The sequence below is a fragment of the Aythya ferina genome (assembly GCF_964211825.1).
Source record: "Aythya ferina genome assembly, chromosome: 29".
In the NCBI taxonomy this organism is placed as follows: Eukaryota; Metazoa; Chordata; class Aves; order Anseriformes; family Anatidae; genus Aythya; species Aythya ferina.
The window spans coordinates 348,284-363,524 of NC_140326.1; the positions used below are offsets into that span (position 1 = coordinate 348,284).

Consider the following 15,241-nt stretch of genomic DNA (forward strand, 5'->3'; position numbering starts at 1 on the left):
GGGAGAGGAGGGTGTGCTGCGAGGGAGGGTCTCAACTCGGCTCCCCTTAAAGGCAAGGTGGGGAGCTCGGAGCTGCCTTGGGAGGAGGAGGAGGTCTGCTGCAGCGCGAGGCCGGAGGCAGCAAGGCACAGCAAGCGGCACAGAGGCAGGTGGGCTCCGGGTTCCCCGGGGGCAGGATGGAGCCACCTCCCCTGCCCCAAATGAGGGTCTTGGCAGGAGGGCAAGGGTCTTGGCTGGCAAGGCAGCAGTTCCAGCAGCTGAAGGCGAAGCAGCCGACCCAGCCCTGCTCCCCAATGCAGCCCTGTCTATCCCCTCCTGCACCAGCTCAGGGTTTCCTAACAGCATGCCCCCCAAATGCAGAGTCTGCTCCCCCAGGTCTGCCCGAGCCAAGGGGACGTGGCAGTACCATGTGGGCCCAGTATGCCAGGGTCCTGGGCTGGCTGCTGCTGCTCCAGGCGGTGCCCAGGGCTGCAGGTGAGTGCAGAGACGGGGTGGGGTGGGGTGAGCAGGGTGGGGAGCGTGGGGCTGGAGGGATTTAGGGAGCACCCCAAGGCACAGGGAGAGCTCTCGAAGGGCCACAGCCCCTTAGGGAGCGTCCCCCTCCAGCATCTGCCCGTGCCCGCAGGTGCCCGGCCCTGCAGCCCCAAGTATTTTGGCCGTGACTCCATGGTGTGCGTGTGCAATGCCACGTACTGCGACACGCTGGACCCCGTGGTGCTGCCAGCCCCGGGCACCTACGTCAAGTACGAGAGCAGCAAGGCTGGCAAGCGGCTGGAGCGCAGCGAGGGGAGCTTCCAACGCAGCCTCCGTGCCCCAGGTACCTGCTGTGTGCAGGCAGCGGGTGCTCCTGCAGGTCTCCCGTGAGCTGAGCCAGGCTGGGTTTTCCCTCGCAGGGCTGCTGCTGACGCTCAACATCTCTGCGCTGTACCAGCACGTGAAGGGCTTCGGTGGGTCTCTCTCGGATGCTGCTGCCCTCAACATCCTGGGGCTGTCGCAGCCGGCCCAGGACAACCTGCTGCAGTCCTACTTCTCCGAGAATGGTGAGCAGCGAGGGTGTCAGCAGTGTGGGGCAGCTCGCTGGGTCCCTGCTGGGAGCTGTGGTGTCCCAGCTGCAGGGACGTGCATCGCCTGAGCTGCTGTTGCGGTGCTGCTCGGTGCCTTTCCTTCTCCGCAGGGATCGAGTACAACCTCGTCCGGGTCCCCATGGCCTGCAGCGACTTCTCCGTGCGCCCCTACAGCTACGATGATGTCCCCTATGACTATGAGCTGAAGCACTTCAAGCTGGCAGAGGAGGACGTGAAGATGAAGGTAGGAGACTGAGCCCGCCGCCAGTGCCTGGGTCCCTCTCTTTCTGTCGGCTCCTCTGTAGGAGCTCCTGCATGGGGACCCTGGTGCCCGGGCACTGCCATCCCGGTGTGGGGTGTGTGGGGACAGCCCGCAGGAGCTGGCACCTCCTCTGGGGTGCGTCCCAGCATGCCCGCCCGGTGCTGGCAAGGAGCAGAGCCGGGGCTCTGTGCCATGGGTGGTGCTCTCTGGCTGCCGTTCCTCGCAAGGGCCCTTCAGTGCTCCCCTTCCTCCTGTTGGGGTTTTGAAGGGCTGCAGCTGGAGCTGAGCCTCTCTCTGCCCCGTGCTGCAGATCCCCATCCTGCACCGAGCCTTGGCCATGGCCAAACGGCCGCTGTCCCTGTACGCGAGCCCCTGGACCTCCCCAGCCTGGATGAAGAGCAACGAGGATGTTCGCGGGAAGGGCACGCTGAAGGGGCAGGCGGGGGACAAGTACCACAAGACCTGGGCCAACTACTTCATCAAGTACCATTCCTTGGGACTGGGATGCCCTGGGGCTGGGGCAAACGGGGGAGCGTGTTGGGGACAGGGGACGCTCGCGGCGAGGCCAGCATCCCTCCGTTCTCCCCTCTCCCAGGTTCCTGGACGAATACGCCAAGCACAACCTGACCTTCTGGGCGGTGACGGCGCAGAACGAGCCCCTCGCGGCGCTCTTAGCGCACCCCCAGTTCCCGACCATCGCCTTCACCGCCGTGCAGCAGCGGGACTTTGTGGCCCAGGACCTGGGCCCTGCGCTGGCCCAGAGCTCGCACAGCACCCGGCTCATCATCATGGACGACCAGCGCATCCACCTCCCCGCCTGGGCCAAAGCGGTGAGGCGCGGAGCTTCCCCTCCAGCTGTCTGCTCTGCTTCACGCCTAACCATTGAATGTTAACCTAAAATTAAGCCTGCAGCCGCTCCCAGTCCTAGACAGACGGGAAGGCAAATCAGGCGTGCTGCAGAGGGAGCAGAAGCTGGGTAATTGGTAGCAGCCACCCCTGCGCTCTTGTCTGAGGCAGGGACAGGAGGAGGCTTCTTCATCCCACGTTCCTGCAGCAGGGCAGCCACAGGCGCTGCCTGCACGCCGGCTGCTTCTCTGGGCAGTTTCAGCTTCTTTGTTTTACTCCTTGCCCTCCTTCCTTTGCACTACTGAAGAGGCGTCATGGGAATTCCTCTAGACTAGGAACAAGGAAAGGAAAATTTGCTCCTGTCTCTACCTCGAGCAAGGACGGAGCTGCAGGGGGAGGGCAAAGCGTGAGCGTGTTCCTTCCTTCCTTCAGAGCAGCAGGCCCTGGGGGCGAGCGGTGCCTGACCATCCTGCTGAGGATGAGGAAGGAGGGGTGGGAGGTGTCCCTCCATGTGCCCAACAGGGTGCTGGAGCCACCTCTGGGTGCTTCTTGCCGGTTAGGGTGCAGGTGAAGGAGTCCCTGGTGCTTGCGAGAGGGGAGGCTGGTAGTCTTGGCGGGCCACAATGGGGTCCATGTGCCAAGCCCCGTGGGGACGGGGGCGTCCCCTGAGGCATCTCCTTTGTCCCGCCAGGTCCTGGGCGATGCCACCGCTGCCCACTATGTTGCTGGTGTCGGCGTTCACTGGTACCTGGACAGCATTGTCCCAGCCAGCTGCAGCCTGGAGGCCACCCACAAGCTCTTCCCCAACCATTTCCTCCTCTACACTGAGGCCTGCAGCGGTTTCCTCACCTATCGGTTCTCTGTGTCGCTGGGCTGCTGGGAGCGAGGGGACCGCTACAGCCACAGCATCCTGACGGTACGGCCTCTCCCAGCGTGGCTGCGAGCCCAGCACGGCCGCCCTGAGCCCCTTTCCTTGCTGCCCAGGTCCTGAACCACTTCGTGGCCGGCTGGACCGACTGGAACCTGGCGCTGGACCTTCAGGGGGGCCCCAACTGGGTCGAGAACTACGTGGACAGCCCCGTCATCGTGGACAGCAGCAAGGACGTCTTCTACAAGCAGCCCATGTTCTACCACATGGGGCACTTCAGGTGGGTCGGGGCTGGCTCCAGTGGTCCTCGGAGCTGTGCCCCATGCCTGGGATGAGGCTGCCTGCCCCCCACGGTCACTGGGATTGGGACGGGGTTGCTGGCATCCCCTGAAGCCCCCATTCCCTTCCTGCAGCAAGTTCATCCCCGAGGGTTCACGGCGCGTGGGGCTGCACAGCAGCCGCCGGTGCCTCTTCTGCCAGCTGGAGCACGTGGCACTGCTGCGCCCTGATGGCACCATCGTCCTGGTGGTCCTCAATAGGTCAGTGGGGGCTGGGGAGGGGGGCTCACGGTGCCAACCTTCTCAGCCCCTCTCGCCTTTCTCCTAAGGTCTGCCTGGGATGTGTCCTTCGGGATCTCGGACCCCGCTGTCGGTTTCATCGAGGCCGTGGCTCCAGCCAGCTCCATCCAGACCTACCTGTGGCGGCGGCAGTGACAGGGCTGTCCCCAGGGCTGGGGGTTGGTGCTGGGGGCTGCGGGTGACAGCCCTCCCCTCTCCATATCCAGCATTCTCCAGTGGTGGTGGCACCCCAGGGACGTGGGGTGGCCCAGGGGTCCTCCCACCCCTGTGCCAGGGGTGCCACGGTCCCATTGCATCCCCCTCCCGGTGCGGCAGCGTCCCCCGGGACACCATGCCCTGCACCAGGCCACGCTTCCACACGTGGCTCCCTCCAAACCTTCGCGTGTGTCTCGCACGCCAAGTAAAGCCTTGACGTGCTCCCTCCGGTATGCACCGTTCCCCGTCATTGTTTCCCCTACGTGCTCGGAAATTGTTCCGTTTTCCTCCCTTTTCTTCCACGACGTGGGTGAGGCGCAGAGTGCCGAGGGGGTCCTAGGGCAGCCTCCGTCCCCGCGTCCTCTGTGTGGCTGCCTTGTTTGTAGCTGCAGCCAGAGGCTGTGCCGTGGGCCAGCTTTTGATTCGTTTCATATGTGCCGTTGGTTTTCCTAGCTTGCTTGCTTTTTTTTTTTTTTTTTTTTAAATGAAAATGTCATGCTGCATCGGGGGGATGCTGCACAAAAGGCCGAGTATGCTGGAGCCATGTCCCCATCGACCAAACCCCGCAGCCGCGGCAGCCAGATTAATTTGATACCATCTCTTCCATAAATTCTCACCGCCTGCCATCTCCAGTAATCCTCTGCTAATGGAGCCTCATGACAGACTCCCCTCTATTCTGGCTCTGTCTGAAATCAAGCTGACAGGCTACAATTACCTGACCATCCTGTTTACTCTTTTTAAATACCAGTTACAGTTTTTGCTTGCTCCAGTCTTTGGGAAGGTTACCAGTATCTTTGAAGTCCAGGAATTAGAAAGCCAGAGAGCTCCTTAGCAAATTCCACTTGTGTGTAAGCTGCGGAGTTGCTGATGTTGGAGGAAAAAGAAAAAAAAAAAAAAAAAAGAGGTTTAACAGCTGTCTTGTTGGAGCTCGACAAGAAGACAGCACCTGGCTGGTTCTCAGCCCTTTTCATAGGGCATTTCTGCCCATCCTGCTCTTCTGTCGATGCTTCTGGGTAGCGCTGACCCAAACCGCAGCTGGAATTCCTTCCCTTCCTAATTTAAATTAAAGCTCTGCCATGCAGAGGAGGCACACATGGGCATGTCTGGAGCCCCGCAGCTGCTGTTTGCCGTGCTTGAAGCACACGCGTGCGCTGCAGCACTTCGGCACAGCCCCTGCAGCCAGCCTCGGTGCTCCCTTGCCAGCTGCAAGCACGGCTGCCGCAGGCTGGTGCCTTGCCTTCCTCCCCGTGTGCCGATGGAGGAGGCGAGGGCTGTGCCGTCCCAGGCACTGTGCCATGGCTGCGAGGGGCGCAGGCTGCAGGATTTGCCCTGGGGACCTTGCAGGGGGGAGCCTGAGGGGGAGCGGGGCTGGCACAGGGCAAGTGCTGCCCCCATCCTGTTTCTCTTGATGGGCAGGTGCTGGCAATTAGGAAGGATCCTAAATTAGAAGGTGCGCTGTCTGGGCTTGTTCCGCAGCCCGCGATGCGGTCGATGCAGCGCTGCAGCCCGCTCCACCCAGCGCTGCTGCGGGCAGGGGCTAGCGTCGGGGGATGCGACCCCATGGCAGGGGCGAGTGGGGGGAGCACGGGGCAGAGCCTGGGGCCCCCGGCAGCACCCGCAAGGAGGGGCGGTGAGGAGTGGTGTGATGGCTCCTGCTGCTTTCGGATGGTCCCAGGGGTGCCCTGCAGCCCTGGCCACACGGCTGCCACATGGGGAAAGCCGGCTGGTGGACCCATGAGTGGGACGTGGGTCTCGGCCACAGCACTTGCTAGAGACGGTTCCTGCCTGTGTCTGTGGCACAGAAGACACGGAGAGAACCACGTCAGGGCCAAGGGAAGGTGTCTGCGTGGGGAGATGTGGCCAGAATGACCAAGGCATAAAGGGGAGCTGCTGCAGAGAGGTGCAGGTGGGCAGTCCTGTCCCCCTCCCTGGCTGCCCTGCAGATGCTGGGACAGGTTTCGGGAGAACTTTGCAAACGCTGCAGGGAAGTGTTGAAAGCTCTCATTGGCGCGGTGTTGCAAAACCCTCCTCGGGCTCCTCTTCAAACGCACCCAAATCCCATGGGCCGTCCTCTCTCCTGGGACTCACCTTTCCTGCTCAGCCAGAAGCTGTTGCCTCCTACCCGGCTGCAGCCCAGAGAGCAGGTCCTGCTGCCTTGCCGCCCTGCTCCCGAGCAGAGACACGGGAAGAGAAGGATTTCTGGGAGCAGGTGAGTAGCCTGGATCTGGAATGGCTTTTTTTCAGACAGCGGGGATGGGGTTGGCCAAGGACCTGGGACCAGGCTGAGGCTGTGAGCACCGTGTCGGCCGGTCGCTGCCGGCAGATGATGGGTGCACGAGAACCCTCCTGGCCCCGGTCCCTATCCCGCAGGGTCTCGTGGTGGCACTGTCCCAAACTTTGCTTCCCCCTGTCCTGGTGGCAGCAGCACAGGGAGGCACAGGGGTGGCTGATCCTGTGTTTCCTTTGGGATGCTCCTTGCCCAGCAGAGCAGGGTGGACAAGACAGAGTGGGAGCAGCTGCAGAGGGCAGGGAAACGTGGGACCTCCCCGTGCTGTGGGCTCCATCCCCAAACCTCTCTGGCTAGCCAAGCCCTGGCTGCCACACTTTGGGGTGCAAGCACAGAGCTGTTTGCTCCTGACCGTGGCTCAGGAGGCACCAGGGACACATCCAGAGCCAGTCCCGTGGGGCCTCAGCATGTGCTAGCCCCCAGTCCTGCTGGGGCACGGCACAGCTGATGGTCACACAATGTGGGGAGGAGGCAGGCATGCACTGTGAGAGGGGAGGGAGGAAGGCGAGGACGGGAGTGATCCGACACACCGGGTGCTGCCAGCGTGGGCGGCTGGCAGTGCCAGAATGCCGGGCAGAGGGCGGCACATGCTGGGGGCTGCACCTCTGGCTGGGGTGCGCATGCTCTGGGCCGCAGTGTGGCTGGAGACACCCATGGGTGACAGCCCTGTGGGAGCAGCACGCTGCCAGTGAGGCAAGAGGGAGGGCGAGTGCTGGGCCAGGGTGCTGGTGGGTCCTGGGGCTCCCAGACCCCGTTGTCTCAGATGAGGAGCTGTCACTGCCTGGGGTTTCTGCCCCCGTGTGGGGCTGGGATGGGGCAGAGGAGCCACTCGCTGACATCCACCGCCCTGCTCCCAGCCCCAGAGCTTGCTGATCGCATCTGTCCGAGTCCCACGGCAGCGGAGGCGCCATGTGGCCTGGGTGTGCCAGCGTCCTGGGCTGGCTCCTGCTGCTGCAATCAGCACCACACGTGGCAGGTGAGTAGCCAGGCTGTGTCCCCAAGGGGGGTGCAGGGCAGAAGGGGTGAGCTGGGGGCCGGAGCAGCTCCTTCCTGGCAGGGGAAGGTCTGTGGCAGACCTCTGCCAGCCCCTCTCCTCCCACTGCAGGCGGCCGGCCCTGCAACGCCAAGGACTTCGGGCACGGCTCGCTGGTGTGTGCCTGCAGCGCCGCGTACTGCGACACGCTGGACCCCGTGGTCCTGCCGGCCCCGGGCACCTACGTCAAGTATGAGAGCAGCAAGGCCGGCAAGCGGCTGGAGCGCAGCGAGGGGAGCTTCCAGAGCAATGCAGAGACCCCAGGTACCTGCCCCGGCTGCGGACGCAGTGCCGCATCCCCAGGGATGGAGTCCCCGTCCCCACACTGTGGCCGTGATGCTGCTCATTCCCGCAGATTTCCACCTCACTCTGGACACGGCGCAGCGCTACCAGAAGGTGAAGGGCTTTGGAGGCTCCGTCACGGACTCAGCTGCCATAAACATCCAGTCCCTGTCCAAGGAGGCTCAGAGCCATCTGCTCCGCTCCTATTTCTCTGAGGAAGGTGAGCACGGGGCAGGGCAAGAGCACTGGGTGCCTGGCCTTGGTTTTGGAGAGCAGCTGAGGGACTGGGGTGTTGCACCCCCCCAAATGCCTCCCAGGGACCCCCATCACCCCACGCTCCTTCCCCAGGCATTGAGTACAACCTCGTGCGCGTCCCCATGGCCAGCACCGATTTCTCTGTGCGTCTCTACACCTATGCTGACGCGGAGGGTGACTTTGAGCTGAAGCACTTCAACCTGACGGAGGAGGATACGCGGATGAAGGTGAGTCCCGTGGATGGGGGGCAGCCATGGGATGGGCAAGCCTGAAGTGCTGGGGCTGGGTCTGGGGTGGAACTGGTGGCCTGAGGAAGGTGGCTTCCCAGGGCAGGGGGAAGGAGAGGGCTCACCCTGCCACTTGTGGTGCTGGAGCTGGCACGGACCCAGGAGAACTCGCTGCCATCTCTGTGTTGTCCCCAGATCCCGATCCTCCAGGCAGCCCAGGCGGTAGCCAAGCATCCCCTGTCACTGTATGCCAGCCCCTGGACATCCCCGGTCTGGATGAAGACAAACGGTGCCATGACGGGGAGGGGGACACTAAAGGGAAACCCAGGGGACAAGTACCACAAGGCCTGGGCCAAATACTTCATCCGGTGAGCAGCCGAGGGACCCCAAAGGGCACTGGGGGCTGCACCCCAGAGCCAGGCTGGCGCTGCTGTGATGAGGCCGCTCACCTTGCTGCTCCTGTGCCCAGGTTCCTGGATGAATACGCCAAGCACAACCTGACCTTCTGGGCTGTGACAGCAGGGAACGAGCCCACGGCCGGCGAGATCGTCTTCTACCCCTTCCAGTGCTTGGGCTTCTCCCCGGAGCACCAGCGGGATTTCATTGCACAGGACCTGGGCCCTGCGCTGGCCAACAGCTCCCACCGCAACGTCCAGCTCATCATCCTGGATGACCAGCGTGTGATGCTGCCCTACTGGGCTCAAGTGGTGAGGCCCCACAGCAGCTCTGCCCTGCCCCATGGCAGCTCTGCCCTGCCCCACAGCGGCTCTCAGGGCCTTGCTTTTTTCTCCTCCCAGGTTCTCAAAGACCCTGTGGCCGCCAGCTACATCAGCGGCATCGGCATCCACTGGTACCTGGACTTCCTGGCGCCCATCGACCTCACCCTCTCCATCACCCACCACCTCTTCCCCAATTACTTCCTCCTCTCTACGGAGGCCTCCACTGGCTCCTACTTCTGGGAGCCCCGGGTGGTGCTTGGCGGCTGGGACCGCGGGAGCAAGTACAGCCACAGCATCCTCACGGTAGGGCTGGGTGGGCCCGCGGGACGCACTGCCCCCCTCGGCTGCGTGCGGCTCAGCACCGCGACCACTCCCGCAGGACCTCAACAACTACGTTACGGGCTGGACCGACTGGAACCTGGCGCTGGACCTTCAGGGGGGCCCCAACTGGAGCAAGAACTACGTGGACAGCCCCGTCATCGTGGACAGCAGCAAGGACGTCTTCTACAAGCAGCCCATGTTCTACCACATGGGGCACTTCAGGTGGGTTGGGGCTGGGGGCGGCCAACAAGGGGACCCAACAGCACTCCTGGGTGCTGCGTCCAGCCCCTGCTTGTCCCTGCAGCAAGTTCATCCCTGAGGGCTCGCAGCGCGTGGGGCTGGCTGTCTCCAAGAAGTGCCGCAGGTGTGAACTGGAGCACACGGCTTTCCTGCGCCCCGACGGCGCCGTGGTCCTGGTGGTCCTGAACCGGTGAGTGGCTTGGCCCTGCGCCCTGACCCCACAGCCCAGCCACCTCCTCTGACCTGCTTCCCTCCTCGCATCCCCCCCAGGTCCCCCATGGATGTCTCCTTTGGGATCTCAGACCCCAGGGTTGGCTTCATTGAGGCCACAGCTCCCAGTGACTCCATCCAGACGTTCCTGTGGAAGCAGCCGGCCTAGCATGGCTGCGGTGGTCCCGGGGCCAGCAGTGCTGCTGGGGGGCTGCTTCACCCCCCTGGGGGCTCGGGGACAGTCCCCTGTGGCCCTGCACCACCCCAGGGGATCTGACCGATCCACAGGCCACAACGCCTGCTGTTTTCTAGATGTTTTCATAAAATAAAGAGGTTTTCTACAATCTCGCCTGCGCGTCCTCTGCCCTCCCTTGCCACCTCCTCGCGGTGCTGGAGCTGGGTGAGGAGGCAGGTATGGAAGCGGCCGTACCCACAGGCCCCCCAGACCCCCACTGCTCCCCCCCAAGCTGTGACCGTGGTGGGAGGCAGCCCCACCAAGGCTGTGCCCGAGGGGACCTGGGGACATCACTCCCCTCCCCTGCCCACGTGCAGCGTCCTGGTGGCAGAGCTGCAGCCTGAAGCCGGCGGGGGCCTGGGGACGGTGGCAGCTGGGCTCGGCCGCTGGGATTCAGCGCGGGGCCTGACGTCAGCAGCCCCAGTTTCTCCTGCTGGCAGGAGCAGGAGGCTGCTCGCTGCGGTTTGTGCTGCTGGAGCAGCCATAAACCCCTCTGCTAATGGGAAACTGGAGCGTCGGGCGCATACTTCCCGAGTGACGTTATGGGGGGAGCGGGGCCGGGGGGAGCTGCGTTGAGTCATTCCCCTCCCGGCAGGGCCCCTCGAACCGGAGGCTCCACGGCCGCCACGCGGGTGAGGGAAACCATTCACACCCTGGCTCCTCTCCTGGCCCCGGTGCAAACCTGGGGGCCCCTGGCCTGCAAACCCATGCCCGGTGCAGGACCTTTGCACCAGGACCCCGTGTGCCGTGGGGCTGTGTTCCCAGGGTGCAGAACCCATCCCTGTCCCCCCACCACCCCAGGGGGCACCCGGAGCCAGGGTGGCAGCCCCAGCACGCAGCCGAACAAGCGAGGGCTGTGTGCCGCCTGGCAGCGGGCGCACGCGTGCGCGAGCCTGGCCAGACACCGCTTTTCCATTTACACCCTCGTAAACTGACGGCAGCTGGGGGAAACCGCAGCATCGCTGACGGCCCCGCTTGCCCCCAGGGCCGGGTGCTGAGCCCTGAGGCCGGGCAGCCCCTGTCGAGAGCGGCAGCTCCGCTCGGTGCTGGGACAGAAGCCCCCTCCCCATCCCAGCCCTGGGTCTTGCAGGGCTTGCGGAGCGACGTTCGCCGCACTACGTGCTTTTTGGCAGTGCCAGCTGCAAGGAACTCCCCATTCCTGGCAGGCGTGGAGGAATGCAAACAGAGCTGTCATCCTTGGAGGAATTCCTGCTGCAGCCGCAGGCCTGGTGGCTGCTCGCCGCCCCACGCGCGCCGCTGCGGTGAGTCGGGCTGGCGGGCGGCCCTCCAGCAGCGAGGGGAGAGCTCGTGCCCTGCCGGGCCGGGGACACGTCCTGCTGACAGCCTGGGCTCCTGCGCTGCTGCTTTCTGCTGCACTGCCCAGGAGGCAGCTGGCCGGGGGCTGTCCCCAGGCACACTGTGGCACAGCAGGAGGGGGGCACCAGTACCATGGGGCTCTGCACAGCCACGGGGCAGGGGAGCTGCGAGGACAAGAGGCAGAGGGCTCAGCCCCATGACTGCCGGGGGAGGGAGATGCTCCCAGCACCGCCACAGATGCAAACGAAGGTGCTGAGCAGATACAGGACCTTGAAGACCCACGGTTTTCCCTCTTCGCCATGTTCCCCAGTGCTGTAGATCCCGCAGCCCTCCTGGGGGTAAGGGAAGGATTTGGGGGGGGTGCAGACAGGATTGGAGCACTGGTGGAGCAGCACATTAGTGCCCCCAGCCTGGGTACCTGGGAGAAGGGGAAAGGGAAAGGCGGCCGGCCCTGCAACCATGAGAGGCCACAGGGAGGACGGGAGAGCGCGGGTGGAGAGAGTGAGGTTTATTGGTGCGGCGGGCAAGGGCTGTAATTTCTGCTGGGACGCAGAGTGGCACACCTGCAGGGAGCAACGCTGCGAGGCCACCGGCGTAAAAACAGTCAGTTCGAGTGGCCGGACGAGTACATAATCACAGCTCTGAACGCGGCCGCTCTTCCTCACTCCTCCTCCTCCTCCTCTTCCTCCTCCAGGGCGATGGGCTGGCGGCCAGCCGGCCCCACGGCGCCGCGCTGGATGGAGACGATGCCGCTCAGGAAGGCGTAGCCCAGCATGGCCGCCAGCCCCACCAGCACCGACAGCAGCTGGTTGCGCCGCTTGTGGGGGTCCTCCTCTGTGTCGCCACCCTCGGCACCCCCAACCCGCGGGGCGCTGGCGGGAAGGTCACCTGGGGGGAACAGAGCACAGCAGGGCACCCGTGTTGGCTTTCGTGGTGTTTTTTTTTTTTGAGGGGGGCACCCCAAAGGTGCAGCGTGAGGCTGGGGGTGCATCTCACCTCCGTCCCAGGGGAAGTAGAGGCTGAGGATGGAGGTGCAGTAGTTGCACAGGTTCTGCAGGGACTTCAGGTGCTGCTGCAGTTTCCCGTTGGGCAGCTTCGCTTTCAGGAGCGGCGCCAGGCGGCTGAAGACAAAGGCGTCGAGGGAAGCGGGCCTGGGGAACAGAGATCCGCCACTGGGTCATGGGCCCTCCATCCCCCATCCCCACCCAAAGTCACCCAGATGCGGCCACCCCCAGCCTTCTGTGCCACCCCGCCGTGCTCCTGGGGACAGCAAGTAGCTCCTCCTTGCCGGGAGGGCTCCCTGCTCCCAGTCCCAGCAGTGGGGACAGGGCAGGGGCACGGGATGCAGGACAGTCCTGTCTCTGAGCAGCCTTGCTGGCTCCAACAAGTGCTCAGAAGCTGGGGAAAAGCGATGCTGAGGCTGGTGGCAAATCCCACAAGCTCTTGCATCGTTCCTGCCCGTGTCGCTCCATCCCCTCCAGCCTGTCCAGCTCCCCAAAGCAACATTTGTGGGCTACGGCTTCCCCGTGAGCCGCGGGGGCTTGGTCCTGCCTGCGTGCAGGGGGCTTGCAGTCCCCGCAGTATGTTCCCCCTGTAGCCACGTACGAGTCTCCGAAGAAAAACTTCTGGGAGCCAAGGCGCTGGGACAGGAGTGTCAGGCATTCCCGAGCATCCCGGTACAGCTAGAGAATGAAGACAGAGCCAGGGCTGCAGAGTGTCGCGGTGTCACAGCGATGGGGGGGGGGTGCTCAGGCTGGGAACTCCAGATCCCAGGCTGAGATTTCAGCCTTGCGTGATCCCTCCGGGCAATCCCTGAGGAGCTGCAGTGTTTGGAGCTGGGCACCTCCTTCCCACACATCCCCTCACCTCCTTCTCCAGCTTCTCCTCATCCTCCATGTAGCCGTCTCCCCACATGAGCTGCAGCCGCTCCACGTGCTGCTTGTGCATGCAGTTGGGCAGGAAGAAGTTCAGCGGGAAGGGGATGGTCTCGGCATACCACTTCCGCGTGTGCTCCACGTAGTTCTTCGCATCCACCCAGAACGTGTGGATCTGCAGCAGAGGACAACCCGTGCCGATGCCCCGGGGAGTGCCAGAGCCGGCACAGCCGATGGCAGTGGCACAAGGACAGCCCATGCCCAGCGCACGCAGGCACCTCTGAGATGTTCCCCGCGGCCACGCTGAGACTCACCAGCACTGGCAGCAGCTTCTCTTCTAGCAGGGACACGAAAGCCAGCGTGTCTGCTCCTTGCGTGGCTGAGAGGTCAAAGTCAGCGTTGTATTTCTGAGGAGGAAAGGAAACGGGGCTGAGCTGGCAGTAGGAAGCAGCCATCCTGCAACCTCGGGGGACCGTGACAAAGCGAGTGCCTGCGTGCAGAGGGACCGGGCAGCAGGGCCAGCCCTGCTCTGTACCCACCCCTGCTCTCGCTCCTCTGTGAGCTGGGAGGTTGGGAGGTTATCGGGATGGACACCCGGCCAACCCCAGGAGCGGAGCGGGCAGGATCTGGTGCTGTGCCCCCTCTGAGCTCTACCCACCCGTGTCCAGACCCAGCGCTAGGAGAGTTAAGGTTTGTCTTGACTTCCAGGCCCAAAGGGAAGAGCTGGGAGCGGGCAGCTCAGGGTGTCCCACGGACCCTGCAGGTCTGCTCCCTGCTCACAGCCACACTGGAGCACAGACCACAGAGGGGAAGCGCCCACCTTGCTCGAGATGCACGAGGCTCGAGATGGGGTCGTGCTTGCCCCCAGAACAAACACCACCACGGGGACAGCCAGGCTGGGTCCACAGGGCAAAGCTCGCACCGGTTCACACCACGCTGCCTCCAGAGCAGGGAGCTGTGCCCTGGCCCCATCCCCGCGGATGCCCTCGCTGCTGCTGCTCCAGCTCCAGCTCCCTCCATCCCAGTGAGCGCTCTGGCCCCCTGCAGCACCCAGGGGGTGCCCGTCGCCGTCCCCTACCTGCTTCCTGAGGTGAGTTATGATTTGCTGCGTTTTGGAGATGGTGCCCTCATCCCGCGTCTTCAGCGCAGGCAGGCGCCCTGAGGGCAGGGAGAGGGGTGGCTGCAGGGCGTCCCCCTGCAACCGGTGATGAGGGGCTGGGGGGGTCCGTGGGGGGTGCAGGGCCCCCACACTGGGGTGAGGGCACACAGGGCAGAGCGAGGGGCGTGCAGGATGGGGGGGAGGGCACACGCACAGGGGTAGGGGGCTCGGACGATGCGAGGGGGGCAGATAAGGGCATGAAAGCTGCGTGATGGGACAGGAGGAGCACGCTGGGGAGGGGACAAGTAATGGGGCAAGGGGAGGTGCAGTGGGGCAGGGAGCGTGAACTGGGGTACAGTGCTGTGATGGGGGGCATGCAACTGGACGGGGGACGCAATGGGGTGGGGGGCGCAGTGGGGTGGGGGTGCAGCGGAGCAGGGCTGTGCGATGGGTCAATGGGGGTGCAGTGGGGCAAGGGGTGCAGTGGGGCAGGGGGTGCGGCGGGGCTTGGTGCCCCGGTGCGGGTCCTTACCGGAGGGGCTCCTCCAGGGGCTGCTGACCCGGTGCACCTTCAGCGGCGCTCCCGTGAACCGCGCGTACGTCTGCAAGAGAGGAGAGGGGACGGGACGGGAGGGGGGGGCCCGGCCGGGAGGCGCACACCGGCCCCGCCGCCGGCCCCGCCGCCGCTCACCAGCACGGCCAGGCAGTCGGGATCCACCGAGGGCAGCCCCCAGCCCCCTGCCCAGCAGAACAGCTCCATGGGCGCCGCCATCTTCCCGCCCGACCCGGAACCACACGGCGGGGCGGCTCCGCCCGCCGCCACCTCGGGGCGGGCCCGGCGGCACCGGCGGCGGCGGCGGAGGCTCCGCTACCGGCGGCGGCTCCCGCGGCCGCGCCGTCGAGGCAGCTCCCGCAGTGCCCGGGATCCCCTCCGCGGTCGGGGGATGCGCGGAGCCCGGTACCGAGCACCACGGAGCGGAGCGGAGCCGCCCACCCCCCCCGACACACAGCGGTCCGTTACCGGCCGCTCCAGCGCGTTGCTATGGGAAAATTAAATAAATTAATTAATTAAATAAAAATAATAAAATAAATAAATAAATAAATAAAATAAATATAATAAATAAAATACATAAAATAAAATAAAATAAAATAAAATAAAATAAATGAAATAAAATAAATAAAAACCCGGGGGGGGGAGCGGGCACACACCGGACAGGACAGGGAAAAGGGGAGGCAGCCGTGTGGCCCCGGCCGCCCTGGCGTGCACCGGAGCGGCTGATGTGGGGGGAGCGGGGCTGGGGCGGCCCCCGGGGCTCGGCTCGGCCCGGC

The 15,241-nt window shown here is 64.4% G+C and overlaps 2 protein-coding genes across 2 annotated transcripts; one reads left to right on the plus strand and one right to left on the minus strand.

Annotated features, from left to right (window-relative positions):
- The first annotated feature begins 248 nt into the window (after positions 1–248).
- On the plus strand, positions 249–9,665 carry LOC311425026 (uncharacterized protein). The gene is made up of 20 exons (XM_084500498.1): positions 249–474; positions 626–817; positions 894–1,040; positions 1,175–1,308; positions 1,637–1,809; positions 1,922–2,156; positions 2,864–3,088; positions 3,157–3,320; positions 3,454–3,579; positions 3,648–3,749; positions 7,000–7,076; positions 7,206–7,397; positions 7,489–7,635; positions 7,764–7,897; positions 8,093–8,265; positions 8,367–8,604; positions 8,695–8,919; positions 8,996–9,159; positions 9,242–9,367; positions 9,448–9,665. Exons 1-20 carry the CDS (start codon positions 294–296, stop codon positions 9,554–9,556), a joined length of 3,264 nt encoding a protein of 1,087 aa, XP_084356624.1. The 5' UTR covers positions 249–293; the 3' UTR covers positions 9,557–9,665.
- Positions 9,666–11,432: 1,767 nt separating this feature from the next.
- MTX1 (metaxin 1) lies at positions 11,433–14,857 on the minus strand. The gene is made up of 8 exons (XM_084500328.1): positions 14,604–14,857; positions 14,445–14,514; positions 13,892–13,971; positions 13,128–13,220; positions 12,806–12,988; positions 12,545–12,621; positions 11,936–12,090; positions 11,433–11,827 (listed from the first exon to the last, which is right to left on the minus strand). The coding sequence occupies exons 1-8, from the start codon at positions 14,682–14,684 to the stop codon at positions 11,601–11,603; spliced, it is 966 nt and encodes a 321-aa protein (XP_084356454.1). The 5' UTR covers positions 14,685–14,857; the 3' UTR covers positions 11,433–11,600.
- Between the last annotated feature and the right edge of the window lie 384 nt (positions 14,858–15,241).

Excerpts from the sequence above, each read along its gene's own strand:
- LOC311425026 (XM_084500498.1), top strand. The coding sequence starts at position 294 with ATGCAGCCCTGTCTATCCCCTCCTGCACCAGCTCAGGGTTTCCTAACA. Across the intron at positions 3,089-3,156 it reads ACAGCCACAGCATCCTGACG|GTCCTGAACCACTTCGTGGC; the intron begins GTACGGCCTCTC and ends CTTGCTGCCCAG. Across the intron at positions 3,750-6,999 it reads ACCTACCTGTGGCGGCGGCA|CGGAGGCGCCATGTGGCCTG; the intron begins GTGACAGGGCTG and ends GTCCCACGGCAG.
- MTX1 (XM_084500328.1), bottom strand. The coding sequence starts at position 14,684 with ATGGCGGCGCCCATGGAGCTGTTCTGCTGGGCAGGGGGCTGGGGGCTG. Across the intron at positions 13,972-14,444 it reads CCCCTGGAGGAGCCCCTCCG|GGCGCCTGCCTGCGCTGAAG; the intron begins GTAAGGACCCGC and ends CCCTGCCCTCAG. Across the intron at positions 13,221-13,891 it reads TAACTCACCTCAGGAAGCAG|AAATACAACGCTGACTTTGA; the intron begins GTAGGGGACGGC and ends TTTCCTCCTCAG.